The sequence below is a fragment of the Somniosus microcephalus genome, chromosome 9 (genome assembly GCF_052327205.1).
Source record: "Somniosus microcephalus isolate GS21.2 chromosome 9, FLI_Smic_1.0, whole genome shotgun sequence".
Classification (NCBI taxonomy): domain Eukaryota; kingdom Metazoa; phylum Chordata; class Chondrichthyes; order Squaliformes; family Somniosidae; genus Somniosus; species Somniosus microcephalus.
In genome coordinates, this window is record NC_140995.1 from 96,630,710 (window position 1) to 96,655,195 (window position 24,486).

General features: G+C 47.6%; 1 protein-coding gene across 1 annotated transcript in view; it reads right to left on the bottom strand.

The window, feature by feature from the left end:
* LOC147112547 (uncharacterized) overlaps positions 1-24,284 on the bottom strand; it is a 200,639-nt gene extending 176,355 nt beyond the window's left edge. The window contains exons 1-3 of the mRNA XM_085998194.1: positions 24,203-24,284; positions 23,377-23,539; positions 22,928-23,217 (exon numbers count right to left, since the gene is read on the bottom strand). Of these exons, the coding sequence (XP_085854320.1) occupies positions 22,928-23,217; positions 23,377-23,440 (354 nt within the window). The 5' untranslated portion in view covers positions 23,441-23,539; positions 24,203-24,284. The remainder of the gene's footprint in view (positions 1-22,927; positions 23,218-23,376; positions 23,540-24,202) is intronic.
* Between the last annotated feature and the right edge of the window lie 202 nt (positions 24,285-24,486).

Consider the following 24,486-nt stretch of genomic DNA (forward strand, 5'->3'; position numbering starts at 1 on the left):
AAAGGAGAAGGTTAGAAGAACTCTTTTTATGGAGAAGGTTGTTAGAAACAGTAGTGAAATCAGCTTTTAAAAAGGAGTGGTTAAATATTTGGAAAAGAAACATTTTAAAGGATATAGGGAAAGGACTGGGGAATAGGACTAAGTGGATTGCCCTTTCTGAAAGTTGGCACAGGCATGATGGCTGAATGCCCCCCTTCTGTGCTGTAAGATTGTCCGATTCTATGATTGTGTAAACAGCAGGGGACCGAGAACAAACCCCAGCGGCATTCCACGTGACTCCACCCCCAGCAGTTTTCTCCATTTATCACCATCTTCTGCTTCCTATTGGCAGAAACTGTTTCATTACGGCTAGTGAACCTTCATTTTCTTTAAAACTCTCACAAGTGAACATTATCAAATATCTCCCAATTATCCTAGTTGAACTAAATCATATCCACAAGATAGCTGCCTCCTCAAAGAATTCCAGTAGGTTTCTGAGGCAGTAAGTGGCATTATTAATCTGTTTTGAGACCTTAAAGAGATGCTATTATATGGTTGTAACTCAGCCGTCCCTGGCTCGCCATTCACAGCCTTTTCTCACCGTTGGTCCAGAGTGATATCCTAATAATGTTTAGATAACTTTCTACATTCTTCCTGAAAATATCCAAAATTCCCTTGACATGTTTGGCAGCAAGAATGTCAAAAATTCAGTGTTCCTTGGCCAGCTTTAATTTTATCAAAATTGGAAAATTGATCAAGATCCAAATCCAAACTGAATATGCATGATATTTTATCTGGTGTATGCATGCTATTACTGGCTATGTACCCTGTACATCACAACCCTGGCAGTTGTATTTGATGGAGTATTTAACCTTCTTCCAAAAGTCATGAAATAATCTAGGAATGCGATACCATACAGCACTGTTTAATGGGCAATGACGAGAACATACTATAAGACAAGTATGGTCCGTCTTTAAAAATGGTGTTCATTATGATATCACTAAATCACAGATTTCAAGTGGGTTTCAGGCAAATACTTTTAATACCATTCTGTGAATGTCACCCTATCACCATCTGTGTTGTCATTCCATCACAGAAACCAGCAAGTGAGTAAAATGTGGTTACTCAGTTGTCAAGCGTTCAGATTTTGATACCCTATTTTTAGTCAATGTTACCGTTGATGACTAAAGTGCCTTCATCCACCAAAAATGAGAGCTGCGCATCGGCACAAAATCTAGTTTCATAATTCACATGGCCCAGATACCAGACTAACAATAATAAAACTAACTAGCTTATATTATAAATTGTAGCAGTTAGAAGGGAGTGGTCCTGAAGTTGTAATCCAATCTTTGGGTACTAACGACATCTGCTTGCATAGTTTAATACATTATCAAAACTTTTGTTTTTAATCATGCTTTATAATGACGGCCTTTTTACCATAGAACCATAAAAGTTTACAGCACAGCAGAAAGCCATTCCTCCCACAATGTTTGTGCTGACTCTGCTAGAACCATTCAAGCTAATCCTGCTGTTCTACTCTCTGCCCATGGAGTTGCATCCTTTTTTCTGTTTCAAAATATTTATCTACTCTTCCTTTAAAATCCAGCAATGGTTTCTGCTTCAATTATTCTCTTTGGAAAAACATTCCATACTTGAAGTACTTTCTCCATAGTGTAAAGAAATTGTCCTAACCACTCTCTTCACTCTATTAATAACTATTTTAAATTGATGATTATTCTGTTATTATGTTTGCAATATGCATACTAAACAACTTATTTTATTCGAATCTAGTACTTTGAAAATACATTTTGCAATGCTTTTCTACCAGTGATGCAGATTACAGATGATCATTGACTTTCAGCTTTTGCTTATATCACACTACCTTCACTGCACACTAAAAACATATATTTAAAAAATATTTAACATAACACATCCAGAATGACCACTGGGGGAAGTTGGTGACCCAGTGGGGGTAAGTATGGGAATGAAAATCGTGTGGATTCTATAAAAGGCGGCTGATCTGCTCTGCAAGTTTACCGTCCAAGTGGTGAAAGTAAAAATTCTTCCAGTGGTTGCACATTCTCCTTTCACCTCTGGGAACAGCATTTGAAATTGATAGGATTAGATGTAAGGCTGGGTTGATCCCCTCCAGTAATGTCTATCTAGTTAATCTCACATTGTTCAGAGTGTTTTTATTTACAGTTTTTAGCAGTGCACTGTATTAATGATAAAGTATAGAGCTGGTGAGATTGGAATAGTGTGTTTCCGTTGTTTTGGGTTGCTTTAAAACAATGTTGTGTGCCGTGAACAACAGGATAATTCCCCTTTCCTCCCTCAGGGAAAAGAACTACTACTAATAAATTGGTTCCAGGTGCAACCAGCTCCAGAGTTCAGGGCAGTGGAGTAGTTCAACAGCACAAGTTGTCACCTGGACTTGGAGACCACAAAGATAGCTGGTACAACATAGAAACATAGAAACATAGAAGATAGGAGCAGGAGTAGGCCATTCGGCCCCTCGAGCCTGCTCTGCCATTCAATATTCAATGTGTTCATGGCTGATCATCCAAATTCAGTGCCCGGTCCCTGCTTTCTCCCCATACCCCTTGATCCCTTTAGCCTTAAGCAATATATCCAACTCCTTCTTGAATATATTTAATGAATTGGCCTCTACTGCTTTCTGTGGTAGAGAATTCCACAGGTTCACCACTCTCTGGGTGAAGAAATTCCTCCTCATTTCTGTCCTAAATGGCATACCCCTTATCCTTAGACTGTGACCCCTGGTTCTGGACTCCCCGACCATCGGGAACATCCTTCCTGCATCTAGTCTGTCCAGTCCTGTCACAATTTTATAAGTTTCAATGAGATCCCTTCTCATTCTTCTAAACTCCAGCGAGTACAAGCCCAATCGACCCAATCTCTCCTCATACGTCATTCCTGCCATCCCAGGTATCAGCCTGGTGAATCTTCGCTGAACTCCTTCCATGGCAAGAACATCCTTCCTCAGATAAGACGACCAAAACTGCACACAATACTCAAGATGTGGTCTCACCAAGGCCCTGTACAACTGCAGCAAGACATCCTTGTTCCTATATTCAAACCCTCTCGCTACGAAGGCCAACATACCATTTGCCTTCTTAACCGCCTGTTGCACCTGCATGCTTACCTTCAGCGACTGGTGCACAAGTACACCCAGGTCTCGTTGCACTTCCCCTTCTCCCAATCTATTGCCATTCAGATAATAATCTGCCTTCCTGTTTTTGCCACCAAAGTGGATAACCTCACATTTATCCACGTTATATTGCATTTGCCATGCTTCTGCCCAATCACCCAACCTGTCCAAATCATCCTGGAGTTTCTCGGCATCCTCCTCACAGCACACACGCCCACCCAGCTTTGTGTCGTCTGCAAATTTGGAGATATTACATCTAGTTCCCTTGTCCAGATCATTAATATATATTGTGAATAGCTGGGGTCCAAGGACTGATCCCTGCGGTACCCCACTAGTCACTGCCTGCCACTCGGAAAAAGACCCGTTTATTCCAACTCTTTGCTTTCTGTCTGCCAACCAGTTCTCTATCCAAGTCAATACCTTGCCCCCAATTCCATGTGCCTTAACTTTACACGCTAATCGCTTATGCGGGACCTTATCGAAAGCCTTCTGAAAGTCCAAATATACCACATCCACTGGTTCTCCCTTATCTATTTTTACCAGTTACATCCTCAAAAAATTCCAGTAGATTAGTCAAGCACGATTTACCTTTTGTAAATCCATGTTGACTTTGTCCGATCCTGTCACTGTTTTCCAAGTGCTCTGCTATTACATCTTTTATAATGGACTCTAGCATTTTCCCCACTACCGATGTCAGGCTGTAATTCCCCGTTTTCTCCCTACCACCTTTTTTGAATAGTGGGGTAACATTAGCTACCCTCCAATCCATGGGTACTGTTGCAGATTCCATCGAATGTTGGAAGATGATCAGCAATGCATCTACTATTTCTATGGCCACTTCCTTAAGTACCCTAGGATGTAAATTATCAGGCCCTGGGGATTTATCGGCCTTCAGTCCCATCAATTTCCTTAACAGCATTTCCTTACAAATACTGATTTCTTTCAGTTCCTCCCCTTCATCAGACCCTATGTTCCCTGACATCTCTGGGAGGTTATTTGTGTCCTCCTTTGTGAAGACAGAACCAAAATATGAGTTTAATTGGTCAGCCATTTCTTTGTTCCCCATTATAAATTCCCCTGATTCTGACTGCAAGGGACCTATGCTTGACTTCACCAATCTTTTCAAGATAGGAATGGGAAAGCATTCAGTAGGAATGATCTTCTGAGCTTAAGGTTAAGGTACATGATTGAAGCAAAGTTGATGGAGCTTTCAGTCTACTTCTGACCTCTGCTGTTCCTGACCTGAGGGTGCTTGATGGTGGTATTGAGTGTAAAGAGCAGAATCTCTTATCTCATCCCTCAGCACTGGCATCACTTACCTTGATCAATTAGAAGGCTCTCCAGGAATAATGAGTTTTATTTAAAAATAAGAAATAGGTAGCAGTTAGTTTAAGGCAGCAATTAATTCTGAAAGTTCTGCAGAGAGTTCACTCACATGGTTTATGAGAGGTAATTTTCCAATATGTGCTCAGAAAATTGCTCCCATTGTGTCAAGAGAATTGTTTAATTCAATTACTGCATTTTTTTTCTAGTCATGGGTAATCTGTCCTGCAACCAAATTCCAGGGCAGGCACAACACAAGTTCTGCCTGTCAAAGTCATTTCCTCCTGAGTTTTTATCTCTGATGCTTATTCAGACTGTCACCGGGGCATCAGTAACCTCAGTCAATCTGTAGTACACAGATGTATAAAGCTGATGACGGATGTATTGTTTGCCACAGTTAGCATAGACACTCAGCAACAGCATAAAAGGGGACCATGCATTTTTCAATATCGCAGGATTCCCCAAAGTCCAGGACATCATTGATTGCATCCATGTCCATGTTACCCTATGTGCCCCTACATACAATAGTTGTGCATTCAGGAACCACAAGGGACATCACTCAATGAAGGTACAGCTTTTCTATGACACTCTGCACAGGATCATCCACATGAATGTCTATTTCCCTGGCAGCAATCATGATGCTTTACTTTAAGGCAACCATTATTGGGAAAAGCACATTAATAAGAGATGTTACAAGTGGCCACGGAAGTCTGTACTTCAGACGTTTCTGCTGCTGCTGCATGGTGAATATTATGTCCGTGAATGATTGAGACAGAGACAGCAGGAGTTGAACAAAACAAGTCTTTACTGATGGAAGTCAATAGTGAAACTGAAAACAACAGAGGCTCACTGGCACCTTTTATACAGGGGTGGTCACTGCCGGTACTGCAGTCTGAGACCAGTTATTCCCTTAAAGGTACATACACAACAATTCCTCTCCTTTTAGATAAACAGTACATAACATTCATTTAACAACTAAATGATAACTAATTACAATCACAATTACGGTTGCTAGATACATTGGTTAAGTTTAAGCAATTATAAGTTCAGTCTTTGAGGGGGCTTCCTGATTCTGTCTGGATAACACCTCTTTGGGGTATCAGGTTCTTCTGGCAATGTTGAGTCGGGATCAATGTCGTTGTTTGGTTCATCTGCTTCCAATATCACCGGTTCTGCGGTAGCTGCAATTGGTACGTCGATTTCATTGCCAGGTGTATCAGATCGTGGTGTGGAGTTGACGTTTTCCAGTGACTCTAGAATCTGGTCAGCATGGCGTCTTACAATGCTCTCTCCAATGTCCACGGTATACAGGAGAGGTCCTTGCCGTGTACAAATCGTTCCTGGCTGCCATTTCTCAGTGCGGTAGTCCCGGGCCAAAACTGGTTGACCTATCTTAAAACTCCTGGTCGGCCTTTCATTCATATTCTGAAACTGCCTGTTCTCCACATCTCTTCGGACGTTTGGCTTAACCAAATCCAAGCGGCATCGTAGTCTTCGATTGAAGAACATCATGGCTGGAGTTTGGTTGGTAACCGCATGTGTCGCATTCCGGTAGGCAAACAAGAAGTTGTCCACCTTGTGTTGTAGGGGTATAACTTCATTACACATTGCCTTGATAGGTTTCTTGAATGTTTGGACAAACCTCTCGGCCAATCCATTAGTGGCTGGATGATATGGGGCAGATGTGTAATGCTTAACACCATTGTTCTTTAAGAACCTCCGGAACTCTTCAGACACAAACTGTGGTCCATTGTCAGAGCAAATCTGTTCAGGCAGCCCATTCCTGGCAAATATGGTTCGTAAAACTGTGATAGTTTTTTCCGTGGTGGTTGAGGACATTTTTATTACCTCTGGCCGCTTTGAATGTGCATCCACCGCAATTAAAAACATCGAGTCCATGAAGGGACCAGCAAAATCAATGTGCACCCTTTGCCATGGAGATGAGGGCCACTCCCATGGATGCAGAGGAGCTTGTGGTGGGGCGTTTTGGACCTTCTGGCATCCTGCACAGCTCTTGGTCATCTCTTCGATTTCTCTATCGATTCCCGGCCACCACACAAACGCTCTGGCTAAGTTCTTCATTTTTACCCCACCCAGATGACCCTCATGAAGCTCATTGAGCACTCTATCCGTCAACTTAGGTGGAATTACTACTCTGGATCCACACATCAAGGTTCCTCTGCACACTGACAGCTGTTCTCTTCTCGGCGAGAATGCTGGCAGCAGTGGTTCGCCATGTGCTGGCCATCCCTTCACCGTTAAATCATAGACCCGTGATAGTGTCGGGTCATTCCGTGTTTCCTTTTCTATGTTTGCATTCGTCACAGGGAGACATTCGACTATGGTCGAGTGGAATAACTCCATTGGATCCACTGCAAGGTCTTCTTCTTCCACCGTCGGCAACGGTAGGCGTGACAATCCATCAGCATTCCCATGCTGTTTAGTTCCTTTGTACTCGATGTCATATTGGTGTGCCCCTAGGAAAAGGGACCACCTCTGCAACCGTTGTGCTGTCATTATCGGTACGCCCTTCTGAGGGTTGAAAATGGAGACAAGAGGTTGATGATCGGTTAGTAGAGTAAATTCTTGACCGTGCAGGTAGTGATTGAATTTCTTCACCCTCCACACTAGGCTGAGGGCCTCTCTGTCAATCTGGGCATAGTTACGCTCGGCAGAAGTTAACGAGCGTGACGCAAAAGCTATCGGCCTCTCTAAACCATCAAGGAGTTTATGTGACAGTACCGCCCCAATGCCGTAGGGAGACGCATCACACGCCAGTCTGATCGGCAGTGCTGGGTTGTAGTGAGCCAATACTTCCCTTGAAGTGATTAAGTCCTTACTCTTCTGAAAGGCCCGCTTACAATCATCGCTCCATTTCCATGCTACCCCCGTTCGTAGCAGGCCGTTCAGTGGGTGCAGAATTGTCGACAAATTCGGCAAAAACTTATGGTAGTAATTCACCAATCCGAGGAATGACCTCAGTTGCGACACATTTTCAGGTGCTGGGGCCTTAAGAACCGCTTCAATTTTGTCAAGGGACTTATGTAACCCCTCTTCATCAATCACGTGGCCACAATACGATATCTGTTTCTTAAAAAACTCGCACTTGGGGCGGTTGGCTCGTAGCCCATGTTCCCGTAGTCTAGTGAGCACCTGTTCTAGGTTGTTAAGGTGTTCACTGTCATCTTCACCTGTCACAAGGATGTCGTCCAAGTAACACTGAGTCCCCGGAATCCCTTGCAGGACTTGTTCCATCGCCCTTTGCCATATCGCCGGAGCCGATGCTACTCCGAATACCAGTCGATGATACTGGTAAAGACGTTTGTGAGTGTTTATCGTGAGATACTTCCTCGAGGACTCTTCAACCTCCATCTGCAAATATGCTTGTGCTAGGTCAATTTTTGTAAAACGCTTCCCTCCAGACAGTGAGGCGACGATGTCTTCTATCCTTGGAAGAGGATATTGTACTGTGTGAAGGACTGGGTTCACCGTCACCTTGAAATCCCCACAGATGCGAATCTTCCTTGGCTCCCCGGACTTATTGCTTAACGTTTTCTTCATGACAGGAACGATGGGTGTCGTTCACTCGCTCCAGTCGACCTTAGACAACACGCTGCCTTCTCCAGATTCTCCAGCTCTGCCTCGACGGCTGGGCGAATTGCATATGGTACCGGTCTTGCTTTGAAAAACTTGGGAACTGCATTCTCTTCTATTTTTATCGAGGCGGTTACGCCTTTAAGCGTGCCCAGTTCTTGTTGAAATACCTCTTTGGCGTTAGCTAAGATTGTTGACAATCGTCCAGGAGTGACGGCTTCATCTTTTTTACCGTCCACCGTCATTGCATGAATGGAATGCCAATCTAAGTTTATCTTCCTGATCCATTCCCGTCCCAATAACGGTGGTCCACCATTTGGCAGTATGTAGAGATACAATTTCCGTATTTTCTTGGCATTGTATTTGACAGGCACCCTTATTTTTCCTCTGGGGTATACTTTTTGCCCCGTATACGTCGTCAAGACGATGGATGTCTCTCTCAAGGGTATGTGTGAGAATAGCCGCTCGTAGTCTCGTCGATTCGTGATGGTTAGCGCTGATCCTGTATCCAATTCCATTTTAACTTGGGACCCTGCTATCGTGAGGGTGACCCAAATGGTTCGGTGACCCTCTTTTGCGATTCCATTGTGAAGTTTGAGACAGCTTAGTCTCCTGTTCCCGGATTCACTATCGCTCATCTGGTCTTCGGAACTACTGTCCGTCATCTTTTGTACTTTCTTGTACGGTCCCTTAGTAGCCTTTTTGTTGACGCTGGTCTTCTTCCCAGACCTGCAAACTCGTGCAATGTGTCCCATCTTTCCGCATTGCCTGCATATTTTGTCTTTGGACCAGCAGTCCTTCTGGTCATGGTTAGTTCTGCCGCAGCGATAACATTTTGCAAATCCCCGTGTCATTTCGTGGGTGCCGTATTCCTGTGGCTTTTGTTGAATTTCTGCAGCTCCCCTGGCTGCTGCTTCATATGATACTGCCACGCTGAAAGCCTTATCTAGCGTCAGCTCTTTCTCTGATAGTAACTTCTTCTGTGTTCCTTCACTCAGGAGTCCACAGACAAATTTGTCCCGTAGGGTATCTGCCAGTCCTTCTCCGAACTGGCAGTGCTTTGATAGCTTGCGTAGTTCCGTAAGGTACTCAGCATTGCTCTCATCTTCATGCTGAGTTCTCCTGTGGAATTTAAATCTTTCTGCTATCAACAGCGGTGCAGGGTTTAGGTGTTCCTTTGGGACAGCAACAATTTCGTTAAAACTCTTCGCCTTCGGTTTGGCTGGAGTAATCAGGTCCCGCAATAGGCCGTATGTTCTAGCTCCCATTAAGTTTAGCAATACCGATGCCTTTTTCTCATCAGCTATTTTGTTTGCCTCGAAATATACCTCGACTCTTTCCACATACGTGGTCCAGTCCTCTATTGTATTATCAAAAGCAGTGATACAGCCAGTCTTCGGCATCTTGCAAATCTAAAATGGCCTTCTTCCCCGATTTAACAAAATGGCGCCTCCCGCACTTTGCCTTCTTCCCCGCTGATTAAGATGGCGCCTCCCACGCTTTGCCTTCTTCCCCGCTGTTGCTAGCGCTGCTTTCCACGGTTCCCATTGCAACCTGCAGCTCCTCGCAGTTTAATATTTCTTTCTTTATTATTTTCCCATCGTGGAACAACCCTGTGGGACTCTTGTCTCTCTCTTCTCGGGTCTATATGCAGCCCGGCTTCGTAGCACCGGCCGCGCCCTGTGTGCTCCACCCTCTCTCTCTCTCCTTCCCGACAACGCTGCTCGGCCCCGTTGCAAGCCACCCGCTCGAGTTCGCGACCGCCGCAGCCCAGGAAGGATCAGTGTACTACCTGCCACCAGCCCGATTAGCTGAAGCACCGTCGACAGGAACCAGGCCCCGCTTCCGACAGCTTCTCCAGCAATCTTCAACTCCGCTAACACAGGGGCGGATGCCCACGGTCGACGCCCGTTTCTACTGCCTCTTACTTTCTTTTCTTTCTGGCCTCGGCCTCTGCTCACTTCGCTGTAGGAATGGATCCCAGGAGGTGGTGCAGACTGTAGGTAGGTTCGTATCTGCTCGTCGCCAGTATTATGTCCGTGAATGATTGAGACACGGACAGCAGGAGTTGAACAAAACAAGTCTTTACTGATGGAAGTCAATAGTGAAACTGAAAACAACAGAGGCTCACTAGCACCTTTTATACAGGGGTGGTCACTGCCGGTACTGCAGTCTGAGACCAGTTATTCTCTTAAAGGTACATACACAACAGTGAACAGCAATATATTGATTCCGTACATCACAACAGCACTGATACACATAGCGGATTGCTCTACAATAGCTATCAACTGTTGATGATTGTTTGGCACAGTCGCCAAAGACTGCAGCAAGCATGCTCAGAAAGCATTTCACAGCAGAATCCGTGCCCTTCAATACTAAACAAGCTCCTTTGCTGGGAACTTTTCTGTGCACTGTGCTATTGCTTTCACACACTTGTTGCCTATGATGTTCTTGTTGCCAACAAACTTAGCAACCCTTTTAATGGCAGCTTCAGCCACTTTAAGGGCCCCACCCCATTCTGTAAGTTCCCAGGAGTAGGCCTAATCAGTGCTTGCAATGAGTGTATAACAAAGCCAATCCAGAAACATTTGTTTTAGCTGTGTGGGCCTAAAACACTCACAATGCAGCAATGCAGCAGCCTTAGAGCTGGGATCACAAATTCTGCCCTTGATGTATCATGGGGCAGTAATTCCTCCCCAAACGCGTGAGTACGGAAGGGGTACTCACGCGTCTGGCCGGAGGAAATGCCGGTTTTCAGCATGCACAGCGCATGCGCTGAAAACCGGCATTTCCTCTCCTCTAACCCAAGTGTTGAAGAGGCTAGTGCGTGCGCTGTAGGGGGCAGCGCGTGCGTCTTGGATTTCCTCTGTTTTGGGGGATTTGCGCATGTGTAAAGGCCTCCGGTCTTTACGCTTGTAAAAAGCACACGTAAGTATTTATTTTTACAGGTAAGTGGTGTTTTAGTGTAATTTAGAAAAAAAAATTCCACAGGTTTATTATTTTAAAGAATCTACAATAAGGTAAGTTTAGTTTTAGATCCTTTTTATTAAAAATGTATTTTTTTCAACAAAAAAAAATTATTGTTTAAATTATTTTTTTTTACTTATTTATACTTAATTTAATGATTGGGATGCTTTTTAAATTTTTATTTAAAGTTTAAATAGTGTTTTGGGCCCCTGTAGTTTTCATGAGTTTGACAGTTCTTACTCTCAAACTCATGAATGAACCTTCCCCTCCCCTGATTGGTTGTACAGTGCTCACCTGATCCCAGCCGGCACATCGCACTAACTACGCCGCTGGATCAGGTAAGCACTGCGCGCTGACATCTGAACCGGGCCTGTGACAGGAAATGCAAGCAGGCCCGGGCTTCAGATGTCAGCGCGCAGGGTGAGTGCAGGTCGGGGGCTTGCACGCGCGGCAAGCCCCCGACACCAAGTTCTGGGCCCATGTGGTACAGATGTAAGACTCAAAAATATGGCTTATACAAGGTTGAAATTCCTCTGTGTACAATTTTTAGTGCACTGTTTAATGCATTTGTATTAAAGTCCTGTGTGTGCTATTTTAATGATAACCCACTTTATTTAAGCAGGTTAATGACTTTGTTAAAATAGCAGACATAAAAATTTGAGGTAAAACACATTCACCAGTGCACTAAACATAGTGCAGAAAAGAATTTCAACCCTGAGATTTTATAGTAATTCAAACTTGTTACATTTTGCATAGAATGTGCAATCTGTATAAAAGGTACTTATCTAATAATAATCTTTACAATTCATTTGCAGAATTTTTGGCACAGCATTGTCAGTGTAATGAGACATATCACAGAGTACATGTGCACAAACTTATTTTCGTACTAGTTTTGCAGAGTTGGTAACTGCACCTGATTATACAACATACTCGGCTTTCCTTTCCCAGCCATTACCCTGCACACATCTGCACACAGGCACAGACAGTGCTCATAACTGGAATTCTTGGGACTGTCTGGTTTCCCAGGGTCCTTGGGGGATATAGACTGTGCACATTTGGAATAAGAGAATGTGCATGTTTTCATCAACAGAAAAGACCTGCTTTCTCTGAACTTACTGCATACTTTCAATACTTCATCACTCAGATGTTTGGCAATGTCATAATATCCTACCATGAGTCCTCTGTTCCATCTCAATTGGCACTACCACTTCTCTTTGCGAGTTTACACGGTTGGCTGGCGGACAACAGCCATAGCTTGAAACCTTGGTTTCCTCCTATATACTGGCACACCTGCCAAAGAACGGTACAATTAGATGCAACATTTTAAAATGCATACATAAACTATTAAATCCATTAGTTGCCTCTTTGTGAAAGTAGTGAGTATATTTAAACTCCTGACCTTGACATACTGTTCTCTACACTCCTCATATAAGCAGGTTCCAATGCTCGATTCTACAAGTTCTGATGAATGTTTGTACCTGAAATGTTAGCCCGTCTTTCTCTTTCAAATGCTGGCTCTATTTTTTACTTTAGAGATCTTAGCAATTGTGATTTAACTTTTTATCAACACATTCATATGCCCTAGTTCACTCAGAGTGCAAGGATAAGCACTTTTGGAATAGGAAAAGTCCATTATAAAAGATGTAAAAGATGTAATGCACTTGGAAAACAGTGACAGGATCAGACAAAGTCAACATAGATTTACAAAAGGTAAATCATGCTTGACTAATCTACTGGAATTTTTTGAGGATGTAACTGGTAGAATAGGTAAGGGAGAACCAGTGGATGTGGTGTATTTGGACTTTCAGAAGGCTTTCGATAAGGTCCCGCATAAGAGATTAGCGTGTAAAGTTAAAGCACATGGGATTGGGGAAAGGTACTGACTTGGAGAGAGAACTGGTTGGCAGACAGGAAGCAAAGAGTTGGAATAAATGGGTCTTTTTCCGAGTGGCAGGCAGTGACTAGTGGGGTACCACAGGGATCGGTGCTCGGACTCCAGCTATTCACAACTAGATGTAATATCTCCAAGTTTGCAGATGACACAAAGCTGGGTGGGCGTGTGTGCTGTGAGGAGGATGCAGAGAAACTCCAGTATGATTTGGACAGGTTGGTGATTGGGCAGATGCATGGCAGATGCAGTATAATGTGGATAAATGCGAAGTTATCCACTTTGGTGGCAAAAACAGGAAGACAGATTATTATCTGAATGGCAATAGATTGGGAAAAGGGGAAGTGCAACAAGACCTGGGTGTCCTTGTGCACCAGTCGCTGAAGGTAAGCATGCAGATGCAGCAGGCGGTTAAGAAGGCCAATGGTATGTTGGCCTTCATAGCGAGAGGGTTCGAGTACAGGAGCAAAGATGTCTTGCTGCAGTTGTACAGGGCCTTGGTGAGACCACACCTTGAGTATTGTGTGCAGCCTTTTCTGAGGAAGGTTGTTCTTGCCATGGCGGGAGTGAAGCGAAGATTCACCAGGCTGATACCTGGGATGGCAGGAAAGACATATGAAGAGAGATTGGGTCAATTAGGCTTATATTTGCTAGAGTTTAGAAGAATGAGAGGGGATCTCATTGAAACTTATAAAATTCTAACAGGGCTAGACAGACTAGATGCAGGAAGGATGTCCCGATGGCAGGGGAGTCCAGAACCAGGGGTCACAATCCAAAGATAAGGGGTAAGCCATTTAGGACTGAGATGAGGAGGAATTTCTTCACCCAGAGAGTGGTGAACCTGTGGAATTCTCTACCACAGAAGGCAGTTGAGGCCAACTTATTAAATATATTCAAGAAGGAGTTAGATATATTTCTTAAGGCTAAAGGGATCAAGGGATATGGGGAGAAAGCAGGGACAGGGTACTGAATTTGGATGATCAGCCATGATCTCATTAAATGGCGGAAAAGGTTCGAGGGGCCAAATGGCCTACTCCTGCTCCTATCTTCTATGTTTCTATGTTTCTATGAAGGGGGAGAACTTCCGCGGGATTCTCACAATCTACTGCCATCGCTTCAGCAGAAGATCAACGAAAACCCTGGCGAAATGACAGAAGCAGCCATTTTTAACCTTTTACCTGGGATGCTGCCAAAGTTACGGCAGTACAAATGGGAGAGCCCTCTGTAGAAATTCCAGGTGTAAAAATCCCCCTCAACCATCTGAACTCTCCAGGAGCAACATAATTCCACAAAGCATGGAATGAGACGAGACCATTTAGCCCATTAAACCACCTTCCCAGAGACTATGACGCAAATGTTATGATTTAGTACTCCCAGCGCAGAGCTTTGCACGATCAGTGCACATATCAGGAATTTTATTAGACAGAAGATTGTGTGGACTGTGAATTGGGTACACTGACCCCCACACTGGAGTCCTCAATATACATTCCCACCATGAAATTAACCTTTATGTATAGATGGTCTTATTACATACTCTACTCAACCCTTTCAGCTTCCTGTGGAAATCAGTTACAGGTAAAACATTCAAAAGATTCAAATGAAATTAATCACTCATTTCTAAAAGTAACCAGACAACAGTTACAATTCATACTGTTCAATTCGGACCAGTTTTAATCCGCTAATGATTCATCTGTGGCTCCACGAACACAGGAATCATTGTATTTCATATAGGCTTTAATTACCTCTGTCTATCTTTATCTTCATAATTTTCAGCACAGTACTTAAACAGATAATTATCCAGCTCTGCTTAAAAGAGGTTCATCAACGCAGCACGAATTCTTTTGCTAAGAGTCAATTGTACATTACCACCTTTTTGGGGGGAAAATAATTCTAATCTGTGACCAATAGTCATAAGATAACAACATAGGGAAAGAAGGTATGAAACACAAAAAGACCCTTTGCCCATTAATCCTATTCCTTTTATAGATCATGTACTGTGCTTTACACTCTTGAACTATTTCTGTAGTTTCGTCTGGGGTGTTTCAGCTTAGATATTCCACACATAATTTGAAAAGGGAGCTGGACAGGTACATGGGGATGAGGAAATTACAGGGTTACGGGCAAAAAGCGGGGGTGTGCGACGAAGCATGACTGCTCTTTCAAAGAGCCAGCACAGGCACGATGGGCCGAATGACCTCCTTCTGTGCTGTACGTTTCTGTGGCTGGAATTTTTACCTGGAGACCCGCTGGGAGCAGGGGAGCCCGGTAGAGTGCGGGAAAATCAGAAGTCCGCGTTTTCCTGCACGCTGTGGAGTTTTAACTCCACAGTGTGTGTGTGACATCTTGGACAGATTCCCCGTCTGGAAGTCAACCTGATTGACAGGGTGACTTCCAGTTTGGAGGGGAATGTTGGACAAGAGTCCACAACCCCAAGTAGGTGCGAGCCCCGACCCTGGGGGGGGGGTCCAATCCCAGGGGCACCGATCCCTGACCCTGGGGGAGGGGCTCTAATCCCAGGGACGTCCGATCCCGGGGGGGGTCCGATCCCTGACCCCGGGGGTTCCGATCCCTGATCCCAGGGGGGTCTGATCCCCGACCCCAGAGTGGAGACCCAATCCCTGACCCCGTGAGGGGGTTCTGACCCCTGACCCCAGGGGGGTCTGATCCCTGACCCCAGGGGGGTCTGGTCCCTGACCCTGTGAGGGGGTCTGATCCCTGACCCCAGGGGGGTCTGATCCACGACCTCAGAGTGGGGACCCAATCCCTGACCCCGTGAGGGGGTTCTGATCCCTGACCCCAGGGGTTCCGATCCCTGACCCCAGGGGGGTCTGGTCTCTGACCCCGTGAGGGGGGTCTGATCCCCGATCCGGGAGGGGGTACCAATTACTGACCAAGGGGGAGTCCGATCCGGGGATGGAGGGGGGATGATTCCAATCCCTGACCTCGCGGGGGGGGGGGGGGGGGGGAGGGGGGTCCTTTCCCCGACCCGGGGGAGGGGTTTTTATGCGTGGGGAGCTGATGGTGGGGGAGCTTAGGGGGCCGGGAGGAAGCACTCCTGCTCCTCCCGGCCCACAAGGATTGTTCCCCGAGGCTGTCCTCACCTCGCTGCAGCTGCTGGGATTCCCGAGGCCTGGAATCCCTGGCCGGCCACAATTAAACCTGCGAAGCAGAGTAAATCTGTGACTTCCAGACTCATTATCATATTTAAAGTGCCAAACCACCTCCTGGGAGCGGGTTGGTTGCTAGCCCCCCAACCTGCCTCCATTAAAACTGGAAGTGGGCGGGTTGAATGAGGGGTGGGGTCAGGATTCAGATTTTTAACACTTTAACCTCTCACCCGACCCCAACCCACCTGTTTTATGGGGTAAAAATTCCCCCCTATGATGCGATGTTATATCCAGCTCCTCAACTACCTCCCACTGTGTCTTAAATAACAACAGAAAATGCTGGAAAAACTCAGCAGGCCAGGCAGCATCCGTGGAGAGAGAAACAGAGTTAACGTTTCAGGTCTGGGACCCTTCATCAGAACTGGAAAAAGCTGGAGATGTAACAGATATTAAGCAGGTGCAGAGACAGGGGCGGGGGGGCTGCGGTGGGAGGGGAGAAAGGAATTGAAGGAACATATTGTGCTTTTGTAAGAGGCAGGAAAGATAAAATGTTGCAAATGGGAATGGCAAAATCATACAGCATGAAAAATGGGGGCAGGGGTTATAGTTTGAAATTGTTGAACTCGATGTTGAGTCCAGAAGGCTGTAAAGTGTCTAATCGAAAGATGAGGTGCTGTTCCTCAAGCTTACGTTGAGCTACATTGGAACAATGTAATAGGCCGAGGACAGAGAGATCAGAGTGGGAGTGAAGCAGTGAATTAAAGTGACAGGCGACCGGAAGCTCAGGGTCACCCGTATGGACTGAACGGGGGTGTTCCGCAAAGCGGTCGCCCAATCTACGTTTGGTCTCCCCAATGTAGAGGAGACTGCATTGTGAGCAGTGAATACAGTATACTAAATTGCAAGAAGTACAAGTAAATCGCTGTTTCACCTGGAAGGAGTGTTTGGGGTCCTGGACAGTGGGAAGGGAGGAGGTAAAAGGGCATGTGTTGCATCTCCTGCGCTTGCACGGGAAGGTGCCAGGTGAAGGGGAAGGGCTGTTAGGGGTGATTGAAGAGTGGACCAGCGTGCCGCAGAGGGAGCGGTCCCTTCGGAATGCTGAAAGGGGAGGTGAGGGGAAGATTCATTTGGTGGTGGGATCACGTTGGAGCTGATGGAAATGGTGGAGGATGATCCGTTGAATGTGGAGGCTGGTGGGGTGAAAGGTGAGGACAAGGGGAACCCTATCATGGTTCTGGGAGGAGGGGAAGGGGTGAGAGCAGAAGTGCGGGAAATGGAACGGACAGGGTCAAGGGCCGTGTCAACCACAGTAAAGGAGAATCCTCGGTTGAGGAAAACGGAAGACATGTCGGAAGCACTGGTATGGACGGTGGCATCGTCAGAAGGTTGCAGGCTTCTATCTGTCAAAGATCATTTTCTTCATGTTCATAATTACTGTCACTAGGAAGTTCACGTCACTGACTGAATTTTTCCATTAGTTTTAATTTTCTCACCTTAGCTGGGTGGATAGTCTGGTCCATCAGTCATGTCCTAAGGGGATCTAATCTCAAGCCTCTGCTGCTGCCATTTTCGAGTGGAAATGACTGTTGGCGGCGATAGTATTGTATGAACGCTTATCCTGCTCACATCAAATTCTTTGCTCTCCTTTTTTAATGGAGGTGTTAATCTGTTTCACCACCAGTAAAATAGCGAACAGCAGATAAAGTTCATGTGGCAGCGGTGCCAGCGGTAATTTCTAGCCTGCTGTAATTTGCCATTGGAATGCAGGTGACTTGCCTTTGAATTTCCTTTTCCTCCATGTCCGTTAGTACCTAGCCTTCATTAGCATTGCCCCTAGTAACACAGGGGTAATTTTACAAACTCATGCTCCTAATGTGGGGGAGAATATATCAGGAACTTTTCCCACAAATTTCTATACATTAAAAATCATAAGATTTCCTGAATTGCTGACATGCACAGGGCACGATTTCATAACGTTACCGCGCATGGCTAAAATCGCAAATTTCCTATGTGGGGGACTCTGGTCATGAACCAAATTCTTATTGCTTCACAGCAAAGTCTACTGCAAAATGGAATCTAGAATCTAGAAAGGTTGTTTAATCTACTCTACCTAATCATTTTCAGAGGGGGAAGCACAGAAACTGCCATAAGCTAGGACCAATCGTTCTCTCAGCTCACGTGTCTTCTGTTTGCTACAGGGAAGTCAATTGTGTGGTTAAACCTTCAGCTGCTGAGGCCCTAAGCTCTGGAATTCCCTGCCTAAACCTCTCTGCCTCGCCACCTCTCTTTCCTCTTTTAAGACACTCCTTAAAACCTACCTCTTTGACCAAGCTTTTGGCCATCTGTCCTAATTTCTCCTTAAGTGGCTCGGTGTCAAATTTTATTTTATATCACTCCTGTGAAGCGCCTTGAGACGTTTTACTATGTTAAAGGTGCTATATAAATACAAGTTGTTTTATTGTTGTTGTTGTTGTTAATGGTAGGACGTATGAAGGAACAAAATCAATTAAAGAGGATGAAATTGGTAGTGTTTGAAAATGAAATGTTGTCAAGTGTGATGGAAGGAAGCTGTCTACAATCACTTTGGGGAAGTGTACAGTACTGTTTTTGAATATCTACAGGAGATTATCCTGAGTCCATGCCGAGGTGCACTGGACCACCTGGGCACACTGAATACAGGGAAATCGGTGAGTCAGAGTACGCACCTGTAAAGGCATCTGCTAAATTTTCCTCCATTCATTCCTATTAATTCTTTTAGTTAAAGACTGGTTCCAAATGACATCAGCACACAGTGGCCACTTTGTTTAGATGCAGAGGGCCCCCGAATTTGCTCAGGGGCCCTTGTCATAGGAATCCAGAGGAACAACAACAACTTATATTAATGGCTTTAACGTAGTAAAACCTCCTTCCCAGGAGTAATATAAGACCAAATAAACTTGACACCGAGCCACATAAGGAGGAATTAGGACAGATAACCAAAGGCTTGGTCAAAGAGATAGGTTTTAAGGAGCGTCTTATAGGGGGAAAGAGAGGTAGAGAGGCGGACAGATATAGGCAGGGAATTCCAGAACTTAGGGCCTAGGCAACAGAAGGCACGGCCACCAATGGTTGAGGAATTATAATCAGGGATGTTCAAGAGGACAGAATTAGAGGAGCGCAAATATCTCAGGGGGTTGTGAGAAGATTACAGAGATCAGGAGGGGCAAGGCCATGGAGGGATTTGAAAACAAGGATGAGAATTTTGAAATCGAGGCATTGCTTAACCGGGAGCCAATGTAGGTCAGCGAGCACAGGGGTGATGGGTGAACGGGACTTGGTGCGAGTTAGGTCATGGGAAGCCGAGTTTTGGATGACTTCAATTTTATGTAGGGTAGAACGTGGGAGGCCAGCCAGGAGTGCATTGGAATAGTCAAGTCTAGAGGTAACAAAGGCATGGGTGAGGGTTTCAGCAGCGGATGAACTGAGGCTAAGGCGGAGACGGGCGACGTTACAGAGGTGGAAATAGGCGGTCTTAGTTATGCTGCGGATATATAATTGGTCAAATATGATACTAAGGTTGCGAACAGTGTGGTTCAGCCTCAGACAGATGTTAGGGAGAGGGATGGAGTCAGTGGTTAGGGAACGGAGTTTGTGGCAGGGACTGAAAAAATTGGCTTTGGTCTTCCCAGTATTTAATTGGAGAAAAGTTCTGCTCATCCAGAAGTGGATGTTGGACAAGCAGTCTGACAATTTAGAGACTGTGGAGGGTTTGAGAGAAGTGGTGGTGAGGTAGAGCTGGGTGTCATCAGCGTACATGTGGAATCTGATGCTGTGTTTTCGGATGATGTCGCCAAGGGGCAACATGTAGATGAGAAATAGGAGGGGGCCAAGGATAGATCCTTGGGGGACATCAGAGGTAACGATGCGGGAGTGGGAAGAGAAGCCATTGCAGGTGATTTGCTGACTACGATTAGATAGATAAGAATGGACCCAGGCGAGTACAGTCCCACCCAGCTGGACGACGGTGGAGAGGCGTTGGAGAAGGATGGAGTGGTCAACCGTGTCAAAGGCTGCAGACAAGTTAAGAAGGACAAGGAGGGATAGTTTACCTTTGTCACAGTCACAAAAGATGTCGGCCTAGAAATTCAGTTGCGTTCGCCAGCCGTTAATGCCATAAGAGGGGTATATTTCCAGCGCTAGGCACTTAGCGCCCGGGCGCAGACCGATCTGCGCCTACGCCCAAATTCAGTTGACATTTAGCGCCGGCACAAAGTGTTTGCGCTCGCTCAGCTGCGCGCGCAGCTTATGACGTCATTTCGTCGTGCAACGCTGTTTGTGCGCCCCAAACCGGAAATTCAGTGGCGCCCGCCCAATGTGGGCGTGGCGCTGTTAAGAACTGTGAAGTGGAACGCAACAGAGGCCCTGTGGGCCTCGGGGAGCGTTAATTAAAGGGCACTTACACTGACCTATAAAGCCCAGCCATTTTGCTGCAATGACTTTACTGCTTTGGATTTCTGGACAGAGACCAAGGGACAGAGCTTACTGATTTGGGACAACATAGGAGAGGTATTTTTGGCTTCTGGCCAGAGCTTTGACATTTGAATCATTGTGATTTCACTGTTTGCAACTTTATTATGGGGGCTGTATGGGGGTGCAACCCTCAGTTGCAGCATTATGTGCGAAGGGCTCGCAGACGCTGTGAGAGAGGGCCAGCCATGCCTAGACGCAGAGGGGCCATCAGGCGTCGGCAACGTAGGCCTTACCCACTCAGGCAATACCGGCAGCAGGTGTCCTATCTCACCATGACTGCCGCGCATTGTGTTAAGAGGCTGCGCTTCAGAAGGGAGGTGGTTGCAGAGATCTGCCAGCTGCTTCACAGAGATCTGCGTCCACAGCTGATGTGCAGGACGTCTCTCTCGGTGGAAGTGAAGGTCACGGTGGCTCTGAACTTTTATGCAAGCGGCTCCTTCCAAGCCGCTGCTGGGGACATAGCGAACATCTCCCAGTTCGCCGCGCATCGCTGCATCCGGCAGGTCACCGATGCACTTTTCGCGAGGAGACACCAATTCATCTCCTTCCCCATGACCCTACAGAGGCAGGAGCAGCGTGCAGTCGGATTTGGCAGGATCGCAGGCTTCCCCATGGTGCAGGGCGCCATTGACTGCACGCATGTGGCTATGCGGGCACCTATCGACAATGCCGAGGATTACCGCAACCGGAAGGGCTACCATTCCCTCAATGTACAGCTGGTGTGTGACCACAGGCAGCGCATCCTAGCTGTCAATGCCCGCTTTCCAGGAAGCAGCCACGATGCATTTATCCTGCGCCAGACTACTGTGGCTGACATGTTCGAGGCACAGCCTCCACCAAGGGGATGGCTTATCGGGGACAAGGGCTACCCTTTGTGTACATGGCTCATGACCCCGCTCCGCGCGCCCAGGACCCCAGCGGAGGAGGCATACAACAAAAGCCATCAAGCCACAAGGAACATCATAGAGCAAACGATAGGCGTCCTCAAGCAACGGTTCCGCTGCCTGGATCGTTCCGGCGGATCTCTACAGTATTCGCCGGATAGAGTCTCCCAGTTCGTCGTCGTGTGCTGCATGCTGCACAACCTGGCTATCCGCAGGACTCAGGCACTGCCACCTGACATTGCACCACCACCTCAGGAGGACGAGCAGGAGGACCATGAGGAGGAGGAGGAGGAGGAGTACCAGCCCAGGAGGGAGCCACAAGGTCCAAGGGCCGTCCGCCGGCGGCTTATTGAACGACACTTCTAGGCCCCCTGTCAGGGAATGGCCTGTGGCAATGAACGCACCTGAAGGCAGCCGCTCCGCAAGCCCTCAGCCGGTTAACGCAACAACCACTTGAAACATGACACCTGGACATGCTGAATAAATAAAAAGCTTTATTTCACAAACTCAGGGCCCTTCCCACATGAAACAGAAAAACAGACGAGACCCCCAAAAAACGGTCAAAAACATCTGTCACTCCCAAAACCTGGGGAGGACTAACAAAACTTGCCCATCCAAATGGCCTTCATCATCGGCCTTACAAAAATAAGCCCCCCCCTCCACAACACAAACACCCCCATAAAAACAAAAAATGCCTTGATCTTCGGCCTTACCAAAATAATCCCCCCCCAGAACACAAGCCCCCCCATATAAAAAAAAACGCTATCACCACACTCTACTGGGTGTGCCGAGAGGGCGAGTCCTTAGACAGGCTTCTCCGGCCCCTGCCCGACCTGCTGCTCCGCCTCAACCTGGGCCCTGTGGCTGTGGCAAGGCTGGGGGAAGGCTCATGAGGGCGACAATGCGTGTCGGCAAATGCCCTTGGGGGTCGGCCTAGACGAGGCCCGGCCCGGGAGGGGCCGGCTGGTGACTGCTGCAGCTGTGGCTGGCCAGCATCAGTCTCAGCAGCAGCTCGTCGCACCTTGGCTGGGGGAGTGGCAGTGTCGGCTGCACCAATGGGGGCAAGCTGGCTGATGGCAGGCGCGCGCTGTTCGCCAGAGACACTGGCACTCGGCCGGGCTGGCAGTGCAGCAAGCGCAGCAAGCTGGTGGAGGCCAGACCGCTGTGCTGCAGCAGGGCGGCGGGTGCCCTGGCGATGCTTCCGTGCCACAGCGAGTGTGGCAGAAGTGAGTGCCCGAACTGCCCTGGTATGTGCCCGCATCAGCTCTGCCAGTGTCTGGACGGCACCACTCATGTACTCGCGACTCGCGTCCTGCGCTGCCACGAGTTGCTGGACACCCCTGTCGTGCGCTGCCGCGAGTTGTTCAACCCCCCTGGCCTGTGATTCACCGAAAGCGACCACACTATGAGCCAGGGACTCAATGGCCTGAGGCATCTGTTGCACAACCCCCATGAACTCCTGGTGGCGCCGCTCCGACGCTGCCGACATTTCATCGAGGAGGCGCACCTCCTGGGCGAGGACCGTCTCCGGACTGGAGGGCGGACTCTCCCTCTGGGGAGAAGGCCGCCGTGCTGCCCGACCCTTCCCGCGTGCATCAACACCACTGGGCCCAGGAACTGCCCTCCCCTGCAACACTTCCCCCTGGCTCTCCTGCAGGCCAGACGTCTCCCCTCCATTGCCATCCCCTGGCGCGGATGAGGGTTCCCCCGATGTGCCGCCTTCCTCCTGGTCCTCGTCGTCCTCCTCCTCCAAGGGCCTGGCACTCTGAGCTTGAGGGACCACCTCCTCCTCACCAGCTGAAAGCAGGAAGGCACAAGAGTAGCTTTAGAGTGAGGACAGGGCGTCAGCGAGGGAGGCCTGAGTGGTGGCATTATGCGCATTTGTCGGACAGTGGGAAAGGATGTAGATCTGAAGCGCAAGGGCAACGAGAGAGGTCCAACCGGTCATGTCCTTACCAGTGGGTCCCAGTACAGGGTCCGCATCTCCGATGGCAACAGGGCCAGTCACCCGGCCACGCATGAGTCGAGCCACGCTCTCCTCCAGCTCACTGAGCGCCTGGTACTCGGGACGGCCTCCACCGGTGACAGACTGGCTCCTCAAATTCCGCGCCAGCTTGGCCTGCAAGAGAATGGACGGCCTGTAAGTACAGTGTGGTGCCCTGTTGCTGTGTGCACTGCCTCCCATGGTGGAATAGCTTGGCCAGTGTGGTGCCCTGCTGCTGTGTGCACTGCCTCCCATGGTCGAATAGCTTGGCCAGTGTGGTGCCCTGTTGCTGTGTGCACTGCCTCCCATGGTCGAATAGCTTGGCCAGTGTGGTGCCCTGCTGCTGTGTGCACTGCCTCCCATGGTCGAATAGCTTGGCCAGTGTGGTGCCCTGTTGCTGTGTGCACTGCCTCCCATGGTCGAATAGCTTGGCCAGTGTGGTGCCCTGCTGCTGTGTGCACTGCCTCCCATGGTCGAATAGCTTGGCCAGTGTGGTGCCCTGTTGCTGTGTGCACTGCCTCCCATGGTCGAATAGCTTGGCCAGTGTGGTGCCCTGCTGCTGTGTGCACTGCCTCCCATGGTCGAATAGCTTGGCCAGTGTGGTGCCCTGTTGCTGTGTGCACTGCCTCCCATGGTCGAATAGCTTGGCCAGTGTGTTAAGTGCAGAAAGTGCTATTGATTATCATGCCAGTGCCATAGCTGCGGGAGGAGGGCTGCCCATTAGGCCTTTGAGGTCCCTTTGCCCATAATGTGAGGTGCACATGCAAGGATGAGGAGGACACTGGAAAGGGTACTCACCTTCACCAACCGAGTGAGGTCGTTGTACTTCTTCCGGCATTGGTCCGCACTCCTGGGGACATCGCAGGTGGATGACACCCTGTGGGCGATTTTCTTCCATGCTTTCCTGTACTGCCTCCTGGGAGCCTTCTTGCCACTGTCCGGGCACAAGATCTCTCTTTTGTTTTCCACACCATCAACCAGCACCCTCAGAGCATGCTCTGAGAAGCGCTGCGCTCGTTCACGGGCCCTCTCCATGGCTTCAGGCGCTATTTTGGCCCACCAGCAGTGTTGAGGCCTAGCTG